Source organism: Trachurus japonicus, chromosome 9 (genome assembly GCF_045865225.1).
Source record: "Trachurus japonicus isolate A0001 chromosome 9, Traja_1.0".
NCBI classification, from domain to species: domain Eukaryota; kingdom Metazoa; phylum Chordata; class Actinopteri; order Carangiformes; family Carangidae; genus Trachurus; species Trachurus japonicus.
In genome coordinates this window covers 16,236,809-16,253,772 of record NC_140915.1, presented here as the reverse complement: position 1 = coordinate 16,253,772, position 16,964 = coordinate 16,236,809, and the positions used below count along the sequence as shown (strand labels likewise).

At 43.6% G+C, this 16,964-nt stretch overlaps 1 protein-coding gene across 1 annotated transcript in view; it reads left to right on the top strand.

The window, feature by feature from the left end:
* Positions 1–5,129: 5,129 nt before the first annotated feature.
* srrm4 (serine/arginine repetitive matrix 4) overlaps positions 5,130–16,964 on the top strand; it is a 78,639-nt gene continuing 66,804 nt past the window's right edge. Inside the window, exon 1 of the mRNA XM_085786250.1 lies at positions 5,130–5,553. Within this exon, the coding sequence (XP_085642376.1) occupies positions 5,327–5,553 (227 nt within the window). The 5' untranslated portion in view covers positions 5,130–5,326. The remainder of the gene's footprint in view (positions 5,554–16,964) is intronic.

Genomic DNA, 16,964 nt, shown 5'->3' with positions numbered 1-16,964 from the left:
GTCCTATCATCAGCCTGTGTCTGGCTACAATTATGAATCCCAGAGCAACTGCAGTTACATTCACTTCTGGCCCTTCTCCATCAGCGCTAATCGGCTTGACTTTCTTTGCTTTTCCACTAAGGATAGTACCTCGTATGCTGGTACCTGGTACTTTTTCTTTGGTAACGCCTCAGCCAAAGCGAGCCGAACCGATACTAAAACGCAATGCAACGTCAACAGACTGCTGGCCGCTGATTGGCCAGAGCGTTGTTACTGAAAGAGTTCGACACAAGCTGAGCTGAGTCGTGTAGAGCTGCACTTGTGTAGTGGAAAAAGGCCATTTGTAACGTAAAGTAAGGCTGCAAACTTACAGTAATTTTATTTATCAAGTGATTTTGTTGGTTATTATATGAGAATTATTGTTTCAGTAATCCTAACCTAAGGCCGTCATATTCAGATACATCACAGTAGACGGAACCAACTAATGTTCTTTTGATAATGGATTATACAAATTATCGTCAGATAAACATGGCTAATTCATGACTGAAAATAAGCTTGAACGATTTTGCAAAAGGTGAAAAAGGCCTACGGCAATTATTCTGCTACGATTTTAGTTTTGCCTTTATTGCACTCAAAAATTATGAAAAAAAAAAAAAGATTTTTATCTTGCATCTTGAACCAAACAAACGCGTTCCTTCAAATCTGGAGGATCTGATTTATAATCCGGGAGCGTCTCTATAGAACCACAATGTTTAATTTATTTTATGTTTTGACACATTTCGCCTTTATCAACAAACAAAATGCAGCCTCTGTGATTTGAATATTGCATTAGACCATACTACAATTTCAATAATATTTTGATTAATTGTCCAGCCTTCATTGAGAAGGGAGAAAATTGCCATGCCATCATTCACAAAGCATTTGTGGCTACTCTTTTTTTGTTGTTATCATGAATGCGATTCAGAGAAAGAGAGAGAGAGAGACAACTGCAGCAAGCTGAAGTTTCTGGTGGAAATTGCTTGTCAAAACATCACAGAGCTCTTCTCTAACCTGTGTGATGTCGTCTTTATAATCGTCTAGCATCTGAAAACAAGGAAATACAAACCTGAGCTAAGCAGTCCTGTGTTCTTTGTCGCCTTGTGCATCTATATCTGTGTGTGTGTATGTGTGTGTGTGCGTGCATGGTCCTGATATAAACTTCTACAGTTCTCATGTGGTGCTCATAAGCCCGTGGTTATGGGGGCTGTGTGCAGAGCATAGACTGTAAAAAGAATGGACGTAGCGTCCGTGACGTCACCCATTGGTTTTGGGGAGTCGTTTTTGTGACTCAAATATGGCGGCCTGGACAGCGCCATGTTGGATTGGCCGGCCGAGAACCCGCCCACTGGCCTCGAAGCAGCCTGTCTCCGGACCGCTCCGGACCTGTCACTCAACGTTTCCGCGCCCTAATTGGTCAGAGTTTTAACCTAATAACAGTAAAACGGTAGAGTTTTAAAAAAATTCACCCCCCTCAGAGTGTGTGCGGGGGTAGAAACTATCGATTGAGAAAAAAAAACGTTCTGACACCAGGCTTTTAACATGTTTACTGAGGATGTAAAATCGGCGATTTTAACATGGGGGTCTATGGGGAATGCTCCCTTCTGACACCAGCCCCCAGAGGAAGCCGGGGGGATTGCAGTTTTTTGAACGCGGAAGTGAGCTTCACTTCTCAGACCCACAACTGCCCCCTTGGTGCAGAGCCGTAACCCTGACACCACATCTTACAGGCAGCCAGTGGAGTGAATTTATTTCAATATTCCACTTAAATTAACCAGCAGAGAGTTGAAACTGGCTTCGGACAAGTAATCCATCTCAATGAACAGCGTCTTACTGTTGTCATGTGATAATGTGATGTGCAGTTGTAGGAAGCCAAATCTCTCTTGAAGCTGTGTGTGAGGTTTTGTGTTTTGGTTCTGGGAAGTTATGATAACTTTTATCTTTTCTTTGACTTGTAATAGTCAAAACAAACATTTAATTATGAAAATAAGTTGAATATAAACCATTAAGAAGAATATTATCTTTAGCATTATTTCTGCTGCGTACACTGAAGTACCACATGATCACGCATAGGGAAATGTGTTTTTGTACTTTGTGATTGAGACTTTTGAAGACTGATGCTGCCTGGGAAATTGGAAATCTGTCTGAAAATAAATGAAATGCTTAGTAAAATGGTTCGCAGTAATGCAAAGGTTTGTGGTTTGTAATTGGACTCAGAGCTTATGGATTAAAGTGTGAAAAAAAACTACAGGTGTCTCATACAGGAAGCAGCTGCTCCAAAATGTCTTGTAAAATCTGTGGTGAACTGAAAAGGTTGAACGTTTAGGGAGAAGCAGATGTCTGAAGAAGGCACATGAGAATATCACGGATGAGTTTGCTGCCTCATGCGACGGCTTATGAGCAATTCTCCAAAAGTCTATAAATAGCCATTTATCCTTCAAAGTATTACACAGACTTTTCTGTTGTAGCCTTAACAGGGCGGCAAAACCCCCATAGTAGTTTCACCCACATCAATAAGCACTCGTCTTCCTCCTTCTCGTCTTCCTCTCAGGATTTCCGAGCACAGTCCCAACACGTTCCTGCAGCGGCAGGCGGCGGCGGATGATATGCAGCATTAGAGACAGCGAGAAGACGGGAGGGAGACCGGGTCGAGGAGGGGAGGGGAGGGGATTGTTGAGCTGTTGCTCTGTGTTATGTGTCGTGTAGAAGCAGCGTGGAGAGGAGAGGAGGAGGAGGAGATATCTGACGGCAGGGAGGGGGGTTTGTGTCAGCCACATGCTCCGGCTGGTCCTCACTGAGCCAGGCCTTTTGTTATGCTGATTTACTCGGCTCTTTTGTCCAAGACACTCATGGAGTGTGTGTGTGTGAAGGAAGAAAGAAAGAAAGACTTACATAGTTTTCAACATATTGCAGACTATACACGTAGAACAGACATATCAATAAACGGAGAACAGCAGCAGCACATTGTGTTATGTTATCCAGTACAAATGAATAAAACCCATTCATGAATCTGGAAATGTTCAGCTATTGACTTCAACTTTTTGATACATTTAACATTCAATGGCCTGTGACTTCAGCTGAGTGTGAAGAGACCTCACCTCACCTCACAAAGCAATATAAAACATATATTCAACTTTACTGTTATTTAATCAGGCAGTGTCATGGAGAACTAACACAAAAATAACTACACAATACAAGAAACTTGGAGACAATGAATTAATGAAAAGCTTTAGAAAAGGCGTTTCTTGTCTGAGGTGCAGTTCGCAAGTTCATTCATTTAAATGATGCATCGCACCTGAAACTCTCTGGCAACATTAGCGTGAAGCTGAGGGGACGTTGAGGGTTAAGTATCCACCGAGTCGTGCAGTGTGTGTGGACACTAGATTTAAATGAGAAGAGATGTGAGGTCGTTCGGAGGCTTTATAAATGAATAATATGAGATGAGACGTGGTGAAGCCTGATGCTCAGGGTGGTGACGGAGCAGAACATTTGACTTGTTCTCCATCAACATTAGTGGAGCGGCAGCGACTGAGGGTTTAATACGGGTTCAGTGGGAAGGTGTGTGGTAGAAATGTTTGAAACATGTCACAACAATTACAGTATTTTAGGTTAAGTAGAGAGTCATCATGTGGTTACGCTTTCACTTATATCTTAATAGCAGAGGAGCTGAACCATGTGGACACAGGTAACATTCAGTTTCCATGAATTATCATCAATCTTAATGAGTTATAAATATTCACTTAGTTGAAACGGAGCTGTTTCTTTTTATAGAAAATCATCTGGAAGCCAATAATAAACAGCTTATTGAGCAAACTTTCTCACTTTATAAGTTAAATTCCCATCAAACTACATTATTCTGTCAATAATGAAATCATCAGCGAAAGACAGACGTGTAAAATAAATGCAATCACATTTATATAATATTTGTCTTAATTGTTTACTTTATTACGCTGCTCATTATTTAGATACTTAGTTTAAAATGACCAGTGATAAATCATTGCATTGGGAAAACTAGCAAAAAGCTGAAGTTTCTTTTTTCTTTCTTTTTTTTGGTTGACTAATTGATCAATTGACTAATCATCTCAGTTCTGGCGGCTGCTGAGCGAGAGAAATGATGAAAGGAGGGAGTTGCAGAAGAAACACGGATGGATGGAAGAAAGAGAGGAAGAAGAAAGAAAACAAAACTGATGCCGGCGCGAGTCGGGATGAGATGTGAACCTATAGTCGGTGATGCCGAGGAGAGAGAGACACAGAGAGAGAGAGAGAGAGGACAGGAGGTGTCCCTCACCCCGGCGTCCAGCCCCCAAACTTTGACGTCAGAGACTCAGAGACACAAAACAAGCCGCTCTCAGCTGAGCTGCTCACTCGCTTCTCCACTCTCACACGCGACGCCACACACACACACACACACTCTCTGTCTCTACGCCGCGAGCTCGTCCATCCTCAGACGTTCCTCCTCAGAACTGGCCACGGCGCTCACAGCCTCCTCCGGTACCTGCTCAGTCCTCCTTCTCTTCCTCCTCCTCCTCCTCTTCGTCCTCTGTGCGTGGGCGCGTGAACCACAACAACAAGAACAACAAGAACAACAACAGCCAAAGAACAAGAACAACCACTTGGTCTCTTCACTCCTCAGGATTGAAACATGCTTCGTCCGTTGTGCGAGTGATGCCTGATTCTGTGTGAAGCTGCCGACGGGAGTGCGCGGCGCGGGGGAGGGAGGGGAGGGAAGGGGAAGGGGAAGGGGAGGGTAGGGGGGGTTGGGGGAGACAGAGAAAGAGAAAGAGAGAAGGAGAGAGGGGAGAGAAAGGAGCGCTCCGACTCCCAGCCCCGACCCAAACCCCCTTGTCCCAAAAAGCAGCAGATGTGACAGAAGAGGAGAGGCGGAGAGAGAGAGAAACACAATCCCCCCCTCCTCCCTCACCCCCACCTCCCCCCCTCCTCCTCCCTCATCTGGGAGAACAATACACAGCCTCCAGTTGGAGAGGGTCAGCTTTTGTCCCTCTCCCCACGCTGCCACTCCAGAGCGAGCAGCAGACAGACGCGCTGACACATTGACCTGCTGCTGCTGCTGCTGCTGCTGCTGGAGAGGAGAGGAGAACACACACTTACACTCTGCACACAGCGCTCACTTTGGTTCAGTACTTGGACAGCTCCTGAGCAACAGCCGGGCAAGGCAAGGCAACGGGACTGCAGCGCCTTGTTTCCATGAGCGAGAGAGCGAGAGAGCGACTCTCAACACCGTGAGGGACTGAAGACGATTTCTGGAGTCTAGAGAGAGAGAGACAGAGAGACGGAGAAGAAGCAGCTACAGATGATGCAGCCGGCGTGTTCGCTCCAGCTCGGCCCCCTGCCGTCCCTGGGATCGCAGGGCGGCGGCGTGGTGGCGGCGGCGGCCGTGGCGACGGCATCCAGCCTCCAGCAGCTGGAGGAGAAGCAGCTCTTTGAGAAGTTTTGGAAGGGCACTTTCAAGGCTGTGGCCACGCCGAGACCGGAGAGCGTCATCGTGGCCAGCATCACCGCCCGCAGGAGGGTGACGAAGTGAGTCCTCTGCTTTCTGATTCACAACCAAACTAACAAATGTCATGTTTTTTTGGTTTTTTTTAATCTATTTATGAGCGTTGTCAGTGCTTGTCAAGTGTCAGTGATTGTCAAGTGTCTGCAAAGCTTACACTAAACATCAGAGCAAGTGGTTGTGGAGTGATGTTACTGAACGACATCGTCAGTGTGGATGATGATGTGAAGACATCAGCTGATGAAACCTTCAGTTTTTAAAAGGTTTTGCACATAACAACACTTTTTTTTCCCACAAATCTAGATTTACTCTTGTATTTTTTTGTCTAATCGTTCTCATCACGATAAGAGCAAGTCGACTAAATCTACTAAACGGTAGCGGTGCTTTCGGTTATTGGCAAAGATTATAACTAGTTGTAGTGACATGTTACCTGTTCTTCTGAAACGTTGCTGAAGCCGCCGTAGAAAAACACTCACTGAGTCTCAGCCTGGTCAGATGCGAACATGAACTGATGAAGCTTCTTGGATGAGAGGTGAAACGTCTTCCTAGGCAAATAACCAAGTCCAGTTGCATTCGATTTAAATTTCCTTGAGATAACTATGACCTGGACAACTGAGAATATACACAGGCTTATTCACTCCTGAAATTACTGTTGTTTATTATCAGACCCCAGACATTTTTACACACACATTTCATTTCATTTTGATTTATTCCATTCATGGTTTACATACACACGGTTGCACATATATAGTGGACACTAAGTCACCACAAATGAAAAGGAGCAGGATGAAGAAAAACGTACAGTACCTGCCCCTCTCTATAGTTCTAATTGCATTGGCTTAGTATCAACACCAATATTATACACTATTTCAAAAAAACATTTTTATACAGTACGTCCTTCCGTACAGGGACGCGATGTGCCACGCGGCCGAACGCAGCTGGCTCGAAGAGGTCGTCGTTCAAGTTAATTGTCCCCTTTAAAAAGGTCACGTAGCAGCGTCTCCGTGCCTCTAATGTCACACACGTCCCCTCTCCTCCTCCTCCTCCTCATCGCTGTGTGCCATGGCTTTGTGCCAGTGTCTCTGTGCTTGCTGAAGGAGCAACATGTCACGTGTGTGTTTGTTTGTTTCATCCGCCCCGACCAAAGGTTAGCTGTGTAACTGTACAACCGCCTGGAGGTAGGACGGGAAGGAGGGAAGGAAAGAAGAAAGACACCCTAGGTGGCGTCTTGAACCCTTCCTCCCTTCTTTTTGCATCACCAACCATCTTTTTTTCCCCCGACTTTGACAACTTCAGACTCTTCACATGACACGGCTTCATCTTCATCGCCAACAGCGGTTTTAATTAAAGCTCAGACAGGTCCCGTGATGATGACCAACCACGCTCTGTGTGTGTATACATACATACGTGCTCACATATCAGCTTGCTCGGGTGACCTTTGAATGGTTTTGACACCCACTATCAACTTTCTCATGTGAAATTAGCTATGTTAATGAGGATTAGAACGGCTCATTTCATCCTCCATCGGCAAACGGCAGCAGAAAGACACACTGAACCAGATAATGTGACTTTAATGGCTTCTATTACAGCAGGACCCATAATGCCGCACATGGCCTGGGTATAAAGGTTTTTATTAGCTTGTGGGATATGATAAGAAAAAGCACTTTTTTTTTATTATAACAGGGATACGACCAAATTTGACTTTATTCCATCGTGTCCCAGCTCAGTGATCTTGACCAAATAACTGCAGTCGCAATTTTCCTGTTAGTCAACCATTTAAATCTGTTTCAGGGGGGAGAAAAAAACGGAAACAAAGCAAATGGACCCAGGAAAAAAAAAAAAAAATGAAATGAGCAGCCTTTTTTTTTTTTTTTGAAATAGCCGGGGAGCCTCTGGAGCAGGGCCCAGCTGTCTCTTCAGCTTTAGCTTCCCTCCTTTATGAAGAAGGAAGCTCTCTCTCTCTCTCTCTCTCCTCAAGTGGCTTCTCCCCGTCCACGGGCGCCGACCCGGGTGACAGTGACGATGATGATGGCAGCGGCGTGGCAGGCAGGCAGGCGAGAACGAACGTATCCCCAGAGAGCAGACATAATGTTGCTAACTCGCCCGGGTCTGTTTTCACTGTTTCCACGCTGCCTCTGTTGTGCGTGTAGTTGTGTATTTGTGTATTTGGAGGAGGGAAGAAGAAGAAGAAACAAACGCACACAGTGGGACTTTTTTTTTCCCCGGTGATGCAGATTGTAAACAATGAGTAAAACACAACAAACAAACAACACAACACAACACAACGCCTGGAGAATATGGACACATCCTCCCTCCCTCCCTCCCTCCCTCGTCGTCGTGCAGAGTGTGTGGGTGTGTGTGTGTGTGGACTCGGGGATGCTTAGACCATCAGAATGCATGGCCTCCAGGCGTTTTGCTCCTTTGCTTCGTTCCCTTTCCGAGAGGAAACATCATTATTCACTTTGGATAACTGAGGGGTGATGAACAGTTGCAGTGAAAGCGAAGGGGGCATTATATGTCCAACAAGCAGAGAGAGAGACAGAGAGAGAAGGGAGGAGAGGAGACGGAGGGAGAGGGAGAGCCATGGGGAGATGTTTCATGTTCAATCAGCGACGCTCTTTTTTTTCTCTCTCTCTTTGCAGCGTCCTCGTCTTTTTCCTTTCTCTTCTCCTCCTCCTTCTCTCTCCTTCTCTTCCTCTCTCTCTTCCTCTACTCCTGAAGTAAAAATGCTGAAGGGGCCCGAGAGCCACAGAGGAGTAATTAGAGTTTGTTGTTCTCCCCCCTCTCTCCTCTGTCTCCTCTGTCTCCTCCTCCCCGGGCCGGTAACAGTCACAGAGACAGAGAGGAGAGGGAGGGGAGGGGAGGAGTTCACTGGGAGGGGCTTCACTTGGACCCATTCTAACCCCCGCAAGCTGTTTTGTTCATGGGGGGGCTCCTGATTAAAAATGCAGCCTGCATGGCTAACTTTGTGGTTGTGTGTGAGTGTGAGTGTGTGTATTTGTATTTGTATTTGTGTGTGTGTGCATCTGTACTGGAGACGTATTCCAGCTATTGCAAGGGTTTAAAATGAGGGTGTGTGCACAAGTGTGTGTGTGTCACTGCTGCTGCTGTGTTTGTGGGGTCTTGTCCAACTCTGTGGCAGATGGCAGGCCCGAGAGAGCGCAGTGCAAGGGAGGAGGAGGAGGGAAAAGTGTGTGTGTGTGTGTGTATTGTTTTTTGTGTGTGTTTGTAGTAAAGGGGGGCGGGTGGCGGGGGCTTCGGGGCTCTTATTTCCAGCAGATGCTGTTTTGAGGAGGAAGAGTGGAAAAGTGTTGCGAGGAGCTTGTTCACTGACAGCACCAGTCAGAATAATTCCCCTGAGGTGGACAAAATAACAGGAACACTTTGATACCACACATGCAGCTACTGTACAGCGTCAGACAACACACACACACACACACACACAGAAGAGAAAGTCAAGAGCTGAACCAATGAACCGACTAGTGGATCAATAGGAAGATAATAAACAATCAGCAACAGATGGATTAAACTGTTGCTGTTATAGCTCATGATTCCTAATCATATCATATATTTTAAATTGAATATCTTTGAGGTTTCTTTTGTTAATTACACAAAACTAGACAATTGAAGATGTTGCACTGAATCAGGCCCTACAGTTTTTCTTAATGCTATCACACGGCTCTTATATTGACAGTTATTATATCTTGTTTCTTACTTTTATAGCTTTAGAAAGTCAGTTATGATTAGTTTGTACTCACTAACCTAAGACTGCACCCATGGGCGTCACCAGCCCCAGTATAAATGAGCCTTAAGGCCTTATTTAGACAGGCAGGTGTGTGCCTTTCCAAATCATGTCCAAACTATTTAATTCAACACAGCTGGACTCAAATGAAGGTGTAGAACTGTCTCAAAGATATTTCGGTTTTTCTTTTTTAATTAATTTGCAAAAATGTCTAAAATTTTGGGTTTGTGCTGTCATGATGGGGCGGTGAGTGTAGTAGATTGATGTGGAAAAAAAATGTTTTTTTCAATAACACAAAGCTGCAACATAACAAATGGTAAAAAAAAAAATTAAAGGGGGTGTGAATACTTTCCATACCCACTCTAAACTGTAAATGACATAGGTGGTACACTTTAATGCTTAAAGAATAAGCAAAGTGAGTTTAGACTGAGTTGTGCCTCAGTAGCTTGATGGTCTGCAACACTCCTGTGCAACATTACTACAAGGAAGTCTTAACAGGGCAAGAAACATTAGTTGAAACCAGGTTATTTCAAGGTAAAACTACTAGAAATGTCCGAAATAGTTGTAAAATGTGCTTTTTCCTTCTTCTTTTATTTCCTCAAGACAGTTATGTTACTCACAGTTGGAGCAGTTCAGCTCAGATGAATGTGAAACACTCTCAACAAGAGTCATCACAAGAAAAAATCAACAACTGCTTCTTCTGTAAAAAAGAGAAAAGGAAAAAAAAAAGTAAATATACAACACGAAAACACAAAAGCAGCAGTTTACAATGACTCACAAGGTGCATTTCTGTAACAAACATCCAATCACAAAACCTTCAAATTGTGTTGTAAGTAACAATCCTCGGCTTCAATTGATTTACTTTTGGATTCTGACTCAACTTTGTATAAAGTCTGCAGCCGTGTTGTTGCCATGTTTTTCCACAACTGCAACAAGAAAAGGCATTTTAAATCAACTCCTGCTGTGATTCAGAAAAAAACAACCTGCCTCTCTCTGTTGCTGCTGAGGCTCAGGCTCATGTGTATTTTAGTATTTACCTTCCACACCTCAATGCGCAGGATCAGGAATCACTTCAGTGACGTACAGTATCAGAGTTATAGACAGGTATTATCTTCCAAGATGATGTTTTTGTTTTTGTCCTATAGGTTTAAATCTCTGCGGTGGCTGAAGTGTGATATGTCACACAGCTTCCTCGCCCTAATACAGCTATAAAAAATGTCCCTGAGAGTGGGGATAAGTGAACACAGGTTATAGAGTCTCAAAAACAACCGAGGAGTCGCAGTCTGAGCTCCTGTGGGGACAATACATCTCTCCGTCAAGACCGACAAACATCGTTTAGTGATGGACGAGGGGTTTGTCTGCTGTTATACATCTCTGTCTCTGCCCTCGCTCTGCTCATCTTCACCCGACTCCTCTCCTTCTTCCAACATCAGTATCTCTCTCTCCTGGCTCCCCTCAGTATCCTTTCACTGTGCGTTAACTCGCCTTCTCTGTGTCTGTGTCGTATTACTGAGAGCACGCGCAGGCTGCAGCCGCTGAGCCGTGCTGACAGGAGAGGAGAAGAGCAGGAGACGATGCCGACTCCCCGGGCAGGAATCGGACTGATTAACCGAAATGGATTCACATTTGATATTGATTCCTACACAGCCGGGCCGATCCAATTTGAATCATAACCAGTGACTGTGGCTTAACGTTTAATGCAGCCAGTTTTACAGCAGGGTTACTGGGTTTTGTACGTCAGAATTTGCAGCCGTAGCTGAGGTGTTAATTGGTGCGGGTCTGGTTTTATATTTCATATCGATTTGTGACTAACACCTGATGCACTTGTCGCAGCATGGGGATGCACATCAGGTGGCATTTAAAGGGCATTTAAAGGTTATTTAAAGGGGTTTTAAAGGTCCCTAGGTTTGAGCCAGAACCTTAAAGCGATCAGTCAGGACTTCCTTGACTTTGTGATGTCACAATTCAGCCATGCCCCACGCCCCGCCCATCCAGCCTTGCAGGATTTGGTTTCTCTGAAGTGTTTCCTTGAAATGCTGCTGTATTTTTATTCAATCAGAGAAGAGATTCTCCCCTGTCTCGCTCTCATCTGATTGGCTGATAAACCTGTTGTTGTTAGAGCTCCAGAAAGAGAGATATAGCATTACAATGTGGGGTTTTTTTTGGTTCTTCAAATCAGGAATATGTCGTCTTGTGGAAATCAACACTTCAGATAAACAAAGTGCAAAACATGGGAGATTTAAAAAAGATAATAATGTTGAGATACTTAAGTTTAACACAAAATTTAATACAAAATGGTTACAAATGTAGAGACATGAAAGGGGAGTTAGTTGCTCTTCTTTCTTGGTGTATGTTAGTTGTTTAGCTGCTGTATTCTGTATGAATCCTGGTTCCGTGTGTGAGGAGACTATTGCAGTCGTCATGAATGTGAGGAGACAACAGTAGCCTATGCACGGTGCACTTACTGTTTCTGACATCCTGAGAAGAACAGACTTCAATGATATTCCTTAAATGCTAAACACAAGATTGGACGACCTTGCTAATATGCAATGCAAAATGAAGGTCGGAATCAGAAAGTGCACACACACACAGATTTTTGGCAGAGGGCTCGTTGTTGTTGGAAGAAGCACAGCGTTGTACAGAAGTTAGGACTGCTAATTTGTTGTTTGGGCGGAGACCGCCTGCAAAAAACATGAACTTTTTTGGGAAACTTACAGTAGAAAGAGTTGTTTATAGCTTGAAGATCAAGCATCTCCGAGTTGTGTCTGCTGGGGTTTTTGGAATTGTTTCATAAGTACTAAGATGTGTACAACATTTTTTTGTTTGTTTGTTAAATTACTGCACCAACTGTGAGAGAAAGGGTTCAAGAGATTCAGTCATTTCAGAAAGGCAGCAGATATGAGTCTCTGGCTCACATTTAGTCCTTTTGTGGAAAGGGAATAGCCTGAATTTACAAGACTGACTAGTGTGGGATTGATGCAGAATAGATGCAGGATGGTGGATTTGTTTTTTTGAGACATATTAAAACTGAAATCTTTGCTAAACAGCAGCCACTGCATCCAAATATGGCTCAGTTATCACATCATAGTCGATGCAAAATCTACTGAAATGAACCGGCTTTGGAGGAGGAAAACAGTCTCACTCTCATGGTGCTGTGATGTGTTTTTCACAGAGGTTTAAACACCAAATGATGGTGTCAACTTACAAGACAGACTTGAGCTGCTGTGGAAGTTAAGTGGCGCTGTCATGGAGTCGGCATGGAGTTAACCAGCTGAGACCAGCCAATCAGACAGGAGGGAGATATCTGAATGTCCAGATATCTATTTACCTACAGGGCGGTAGGCTGGACAAGATAGGATAAAAGAGTCTCATATTAATGTGGATGAATCTACGTTACCCACTTGTTAATGGGTCCATTTTCGATAAATATATAGTTTTGTCTTATATTATTATTTAGTGGTCGACTCGCCCAGCATTTCCTAGTTTCGGTTTCCTGGACGCTGCCCGTCGGGTCATGGGAATAACACCGCCGCATCGCTATAGTCGGCATCGTTTATGGTCGGAACTATGACGGTATCTGATCGTCTTCGAACCTCCAACTTTCGTTCTTCATCAGTGAAAACGTTCTTGGCAAATGCTTTTACTTTCGTCCGTCTTGTGCCGGTCAAATAATTTCAAAACACTTTGCTTTCCAAAACTCCTTGTAGTCCCTTTAATCCACAACAAATAGGCTACTTAAGTAAAAATATTTGTCCCTTTATCATCAGGCTCCAAAAACTTGACAGGCATCAATTCAGCAGGTTGTAGGTGGAATAAGAAAGATATAAACTGGCACAACAGGTCTGTAATAAATCAGAGAAAGAGAAGGGGGGGTTAAGTTATTGATAAATGGCAATGACTTCGAAAGGTGATATTTTGTGCTTTTTAAAAGCTCACTTTGACATTTCCAAAATTTCACTCTCGTCTCTGTGCCACAAAGGCGCGACGAGCTTCGACACCGTGAGAGAGAGATGAGTTCAGCTTTAATGACACACCTATTGATTCTGGGAGACAATATGCCCGCACTTGAGGGCTAACTTGTGATAGATGTTTAATATAGCCCAGCCCAGGCATGATGGGTAACGGTGGCTGGTGCCTGGAAGCAGCAGCAGCAGCAGCGAAGTCCCTGAGAATGGAGGAGCTCAAAGGAGCCTTTGATATTCGAATCCAGCCAATCTCTCTTTCTTGTTCTTCCACACGCATTAAAAAGATGTGAGGTTGCAATGTTCGTTTGGGGTTATGAATCAGAGGATGGAACTGCTCTGGATCTATTCTGTGTACACCCACACACACACACACATATATATGCACATTAGTATTACTGTTTTCAGCGGTTGAGTGCATCAAAGGCCCCTAAAGGCACAGCAATGAAGAGGAACATGCCTAAATAGAATCAAATCTGTGTGCAATCATCACAGTTTCGTACTGCTCATTGTTTCTATTCCTCATGCCAGGCAGGCAGCATGAAGACAATGTAGAGAAGTGGCTGTACAACCTAGAAATAGCACAAATAGAAATGACATCAACTCGGAAAGAGAGAGAGGAACGACAACAGCCGCGGAGAAAGAGCGACAAAGGCGGCGGCTCGGGTAAATGCGACAGATTAACAGCGGTTTCGAAGCCGTCGGAAGGACAACATTCAATGTGTTCAGCTAGACTTTTTCTTTTTTTTCTCTGAAGAGATGATTATGATGAAATGTTAGCACAGAAATAAAAACCAGCGGACTCAGAAGTTGATCGACACAGGACATTTTTTATGTCTGCGCTGCAAAGCCTTTGAGTCATTGCAGCTACATTTTCCGTCTCCAAACATGCCCCTCGGTCTGTTTTAAGCCTGCCACTATTTATTTATCGAGGTTTTGGCAGCCAGTCCCCTGAACCTGAGCCTTAGCCCTCGTCATATATTAACACCATAACCATAATACTGTAATAATGGAAAAAACAACCTCGAGGAGGCGAGGACCTCACCTCACCGTGGAGAAGAAGAAACACATGTGCAGGTGTGTAGCTGCACTCACATGAACGCAAACATGTGGCTATATGTGGGCCATGCATGGACATATGATTGGGGATTGACACACACATTGCATGATGGTGGGGGGAGCTGAGGTGTGAGTGGAGTGGGGGGGAGTCAACATGATAATTCCTCCTGAGCTGAACAGCAGCCACAGCATTTCTGAAGATGAAAGCAGAAGAGCTGAGGGTTTTCACCCTTTCCTTCAAAATCCCGGCTCAAAGCTGCTGCTGCTGCTGTGAAATCCACGTCACCACCTTCCTTCCTCCTGCAGCTGCTGGACGCTGCCACGTCGAATATCCTGACCGGCAACGTTTTATGTAGTCCAGAAAGTTTTGTATCTTTTTATTTTAGAGGAGGGAGGTGGAGGGGGGGTGGGGGTGGGTTTGGCTGTAAATCTGAAGGTTAAGTGCGATGACAGTCTGACAGGAGCAGGGGCCCATTTCTGGCTGTTTTGTAGCCCGAGGCCACACATCCACCGCTGCCCCAGTTATCTTTTTTTATTAGGCGAGAACTTTTAATTGAACTTTCCTTAACTTTTCTCGCAGTAATATCCCTGTCCACATTGTCATAGTTCAATAAGTAGATGGGACATGGGAGTATAGTTGAATTCGCCTGGTACGTCCTTCATTTCTACACTGAGGTGAACAACTTTTCTACTTTAATTCAGTATTTATTCATCTGCACTGTTGTTTATTTCTTATTTATTAAGACGTCGTAAAGTGTGCACTTACTGGCAGCAGCACCTGCCTTTTACTGCCCTCCCTGCTGCACAATAACATATTAATTGAGCCTTGAGATATTTTAGATAAGTTGTTTACAAAATGAGAATCATCAGCTGTGTCATTTTCTGTCATAAAACCTACATTTCAAGGTATAAAAATAAAGTAAGCTCTTTAATTTGAGGTTGTTCTGTAAAAAGATCGTGTTGCTGACAGTTATGTCTTATTCTGATTCGTACTAACGCCTTTAATTGACCTCATGTGGCATCAGTTTCAACAGTTCATAGCAATGCATCATTTTATTCTATAACCTTGAAGTGCAGGAGTTACAATGAGTAAAGTAAAGCAGAATAAATCCTCCTCAAGATCCTGTAGGACACAAACAAAAGATAAGATTTCAAAGTATTAAAACTCTACTCAACACATCTGAAGACTGAAAAGAAAGACACTTAGATAACAAGGACTATTTTAGAAAAGATGTATGCAAAAGGAAAAAAAAAACAACAACATGTAGATGTTCAATCAGCATCAGTAAAACATGAGGCAGGAATGTAATCTGTCATGCTGTAAAGAGAAATTTTCTGCTCCAATGGCGGAGAAGGGGGGAAACGATTTCACTTGAGCCGGAGTTTTTATGCCTGGATTAACTTAATTCCATAGTCACAATAGGAAATAAGAAAAAACAATAATAATAACAGTGGTGAATGACATTAGCTCTGTTTTGTGCATTGGAATTTGAACTGCTCACATACACACACCTTGACTGAATCACACAGGTACAGTTTTGTCTGTTTTGCACCTGGTTACACTTCCTTCATGTTAAAATCAAGTGCACTGACATTTAAAAAGTCTCATGGCATTTAGGTCCATTAACATAGTAAATTGTGTTGTTTGTTCACAAGGTGTGTGTGTGTGTGTGTGTATGTGTGTGTGTGACTGTCATTTTGTCAGTTTTCCAAAGACTGAATATACAACAGATGGAGACACGGAGGCCGGAATCATTATAAATGCTGAAAAAAATGTGAAGATCCTCTCCTGTAAGAAGTGAAATATTTTCTCTCCGGGCTGTGGAGGAAACAGACTCTGAAGCTAAACTGTCGAGAACCACTAGCCTTAATCTTTCCAACACCATTAGGGGTTTCTTATCTTTACGAGCTCTGGACCCATCAAACCCCGGCCGCTCCACTTTTATTTGGGGCTTGTGGGTAACACATACAGACAGATGCTGCCTTTGAATACTTCAACCAACTTTTTTTGTCTCTTCTGGCTGTAGCTCGGTTCAAAGGCTTTAAAATAATATATTGTGGTCTTTTTTCTTCTTCTTTGGAGCTGCACACAACAAGGTTAAAGCTGAATCGAAAGATCAAGAGCACAAACTTTCCGTAGTTACATATATTTTGTCGAACGCAGAAGGTTGTGCGAGAAATACTTAGTGCGGATCGACTGGAGTGTGTCCAGCAGGCGTTTATATAGTCGGTTATCTGTGTTTTCATTTTTTTGAAAGAAAAAGGTGAAAGAGAGGAGAAAAGAAATGGAAAATGAGGAGGAATGTCTGCTGTTTTCAATATAGAGGTAGGATGGAAATCAATATAAAAGCACTTCAAAGGAGGACTGTAATATCTGCCTGAAAAAGAGGAGAGAGAGGGAGAGAGTGAAAGAACAAAGGGAAGAGGACAGAACGAGTGGAGGAGTGAAACACTGTGAGTGACATTTGGAGATAGTCCACGGAGGAGCAGCCGAGGTTATTACATTTGACTGAATATCACATCCCAGTCTGTGAATAGAAAATCCTGTCTTGAGTCCTGACCAAAGGGAATTAAATTATATGTAGACACATAATGTACAGCATTGAATAAACTCATAATGGACGATGAGGGAGAAGGTGAAACACTCCTTTGTCCTTTACTGTCTCTTCTCGAC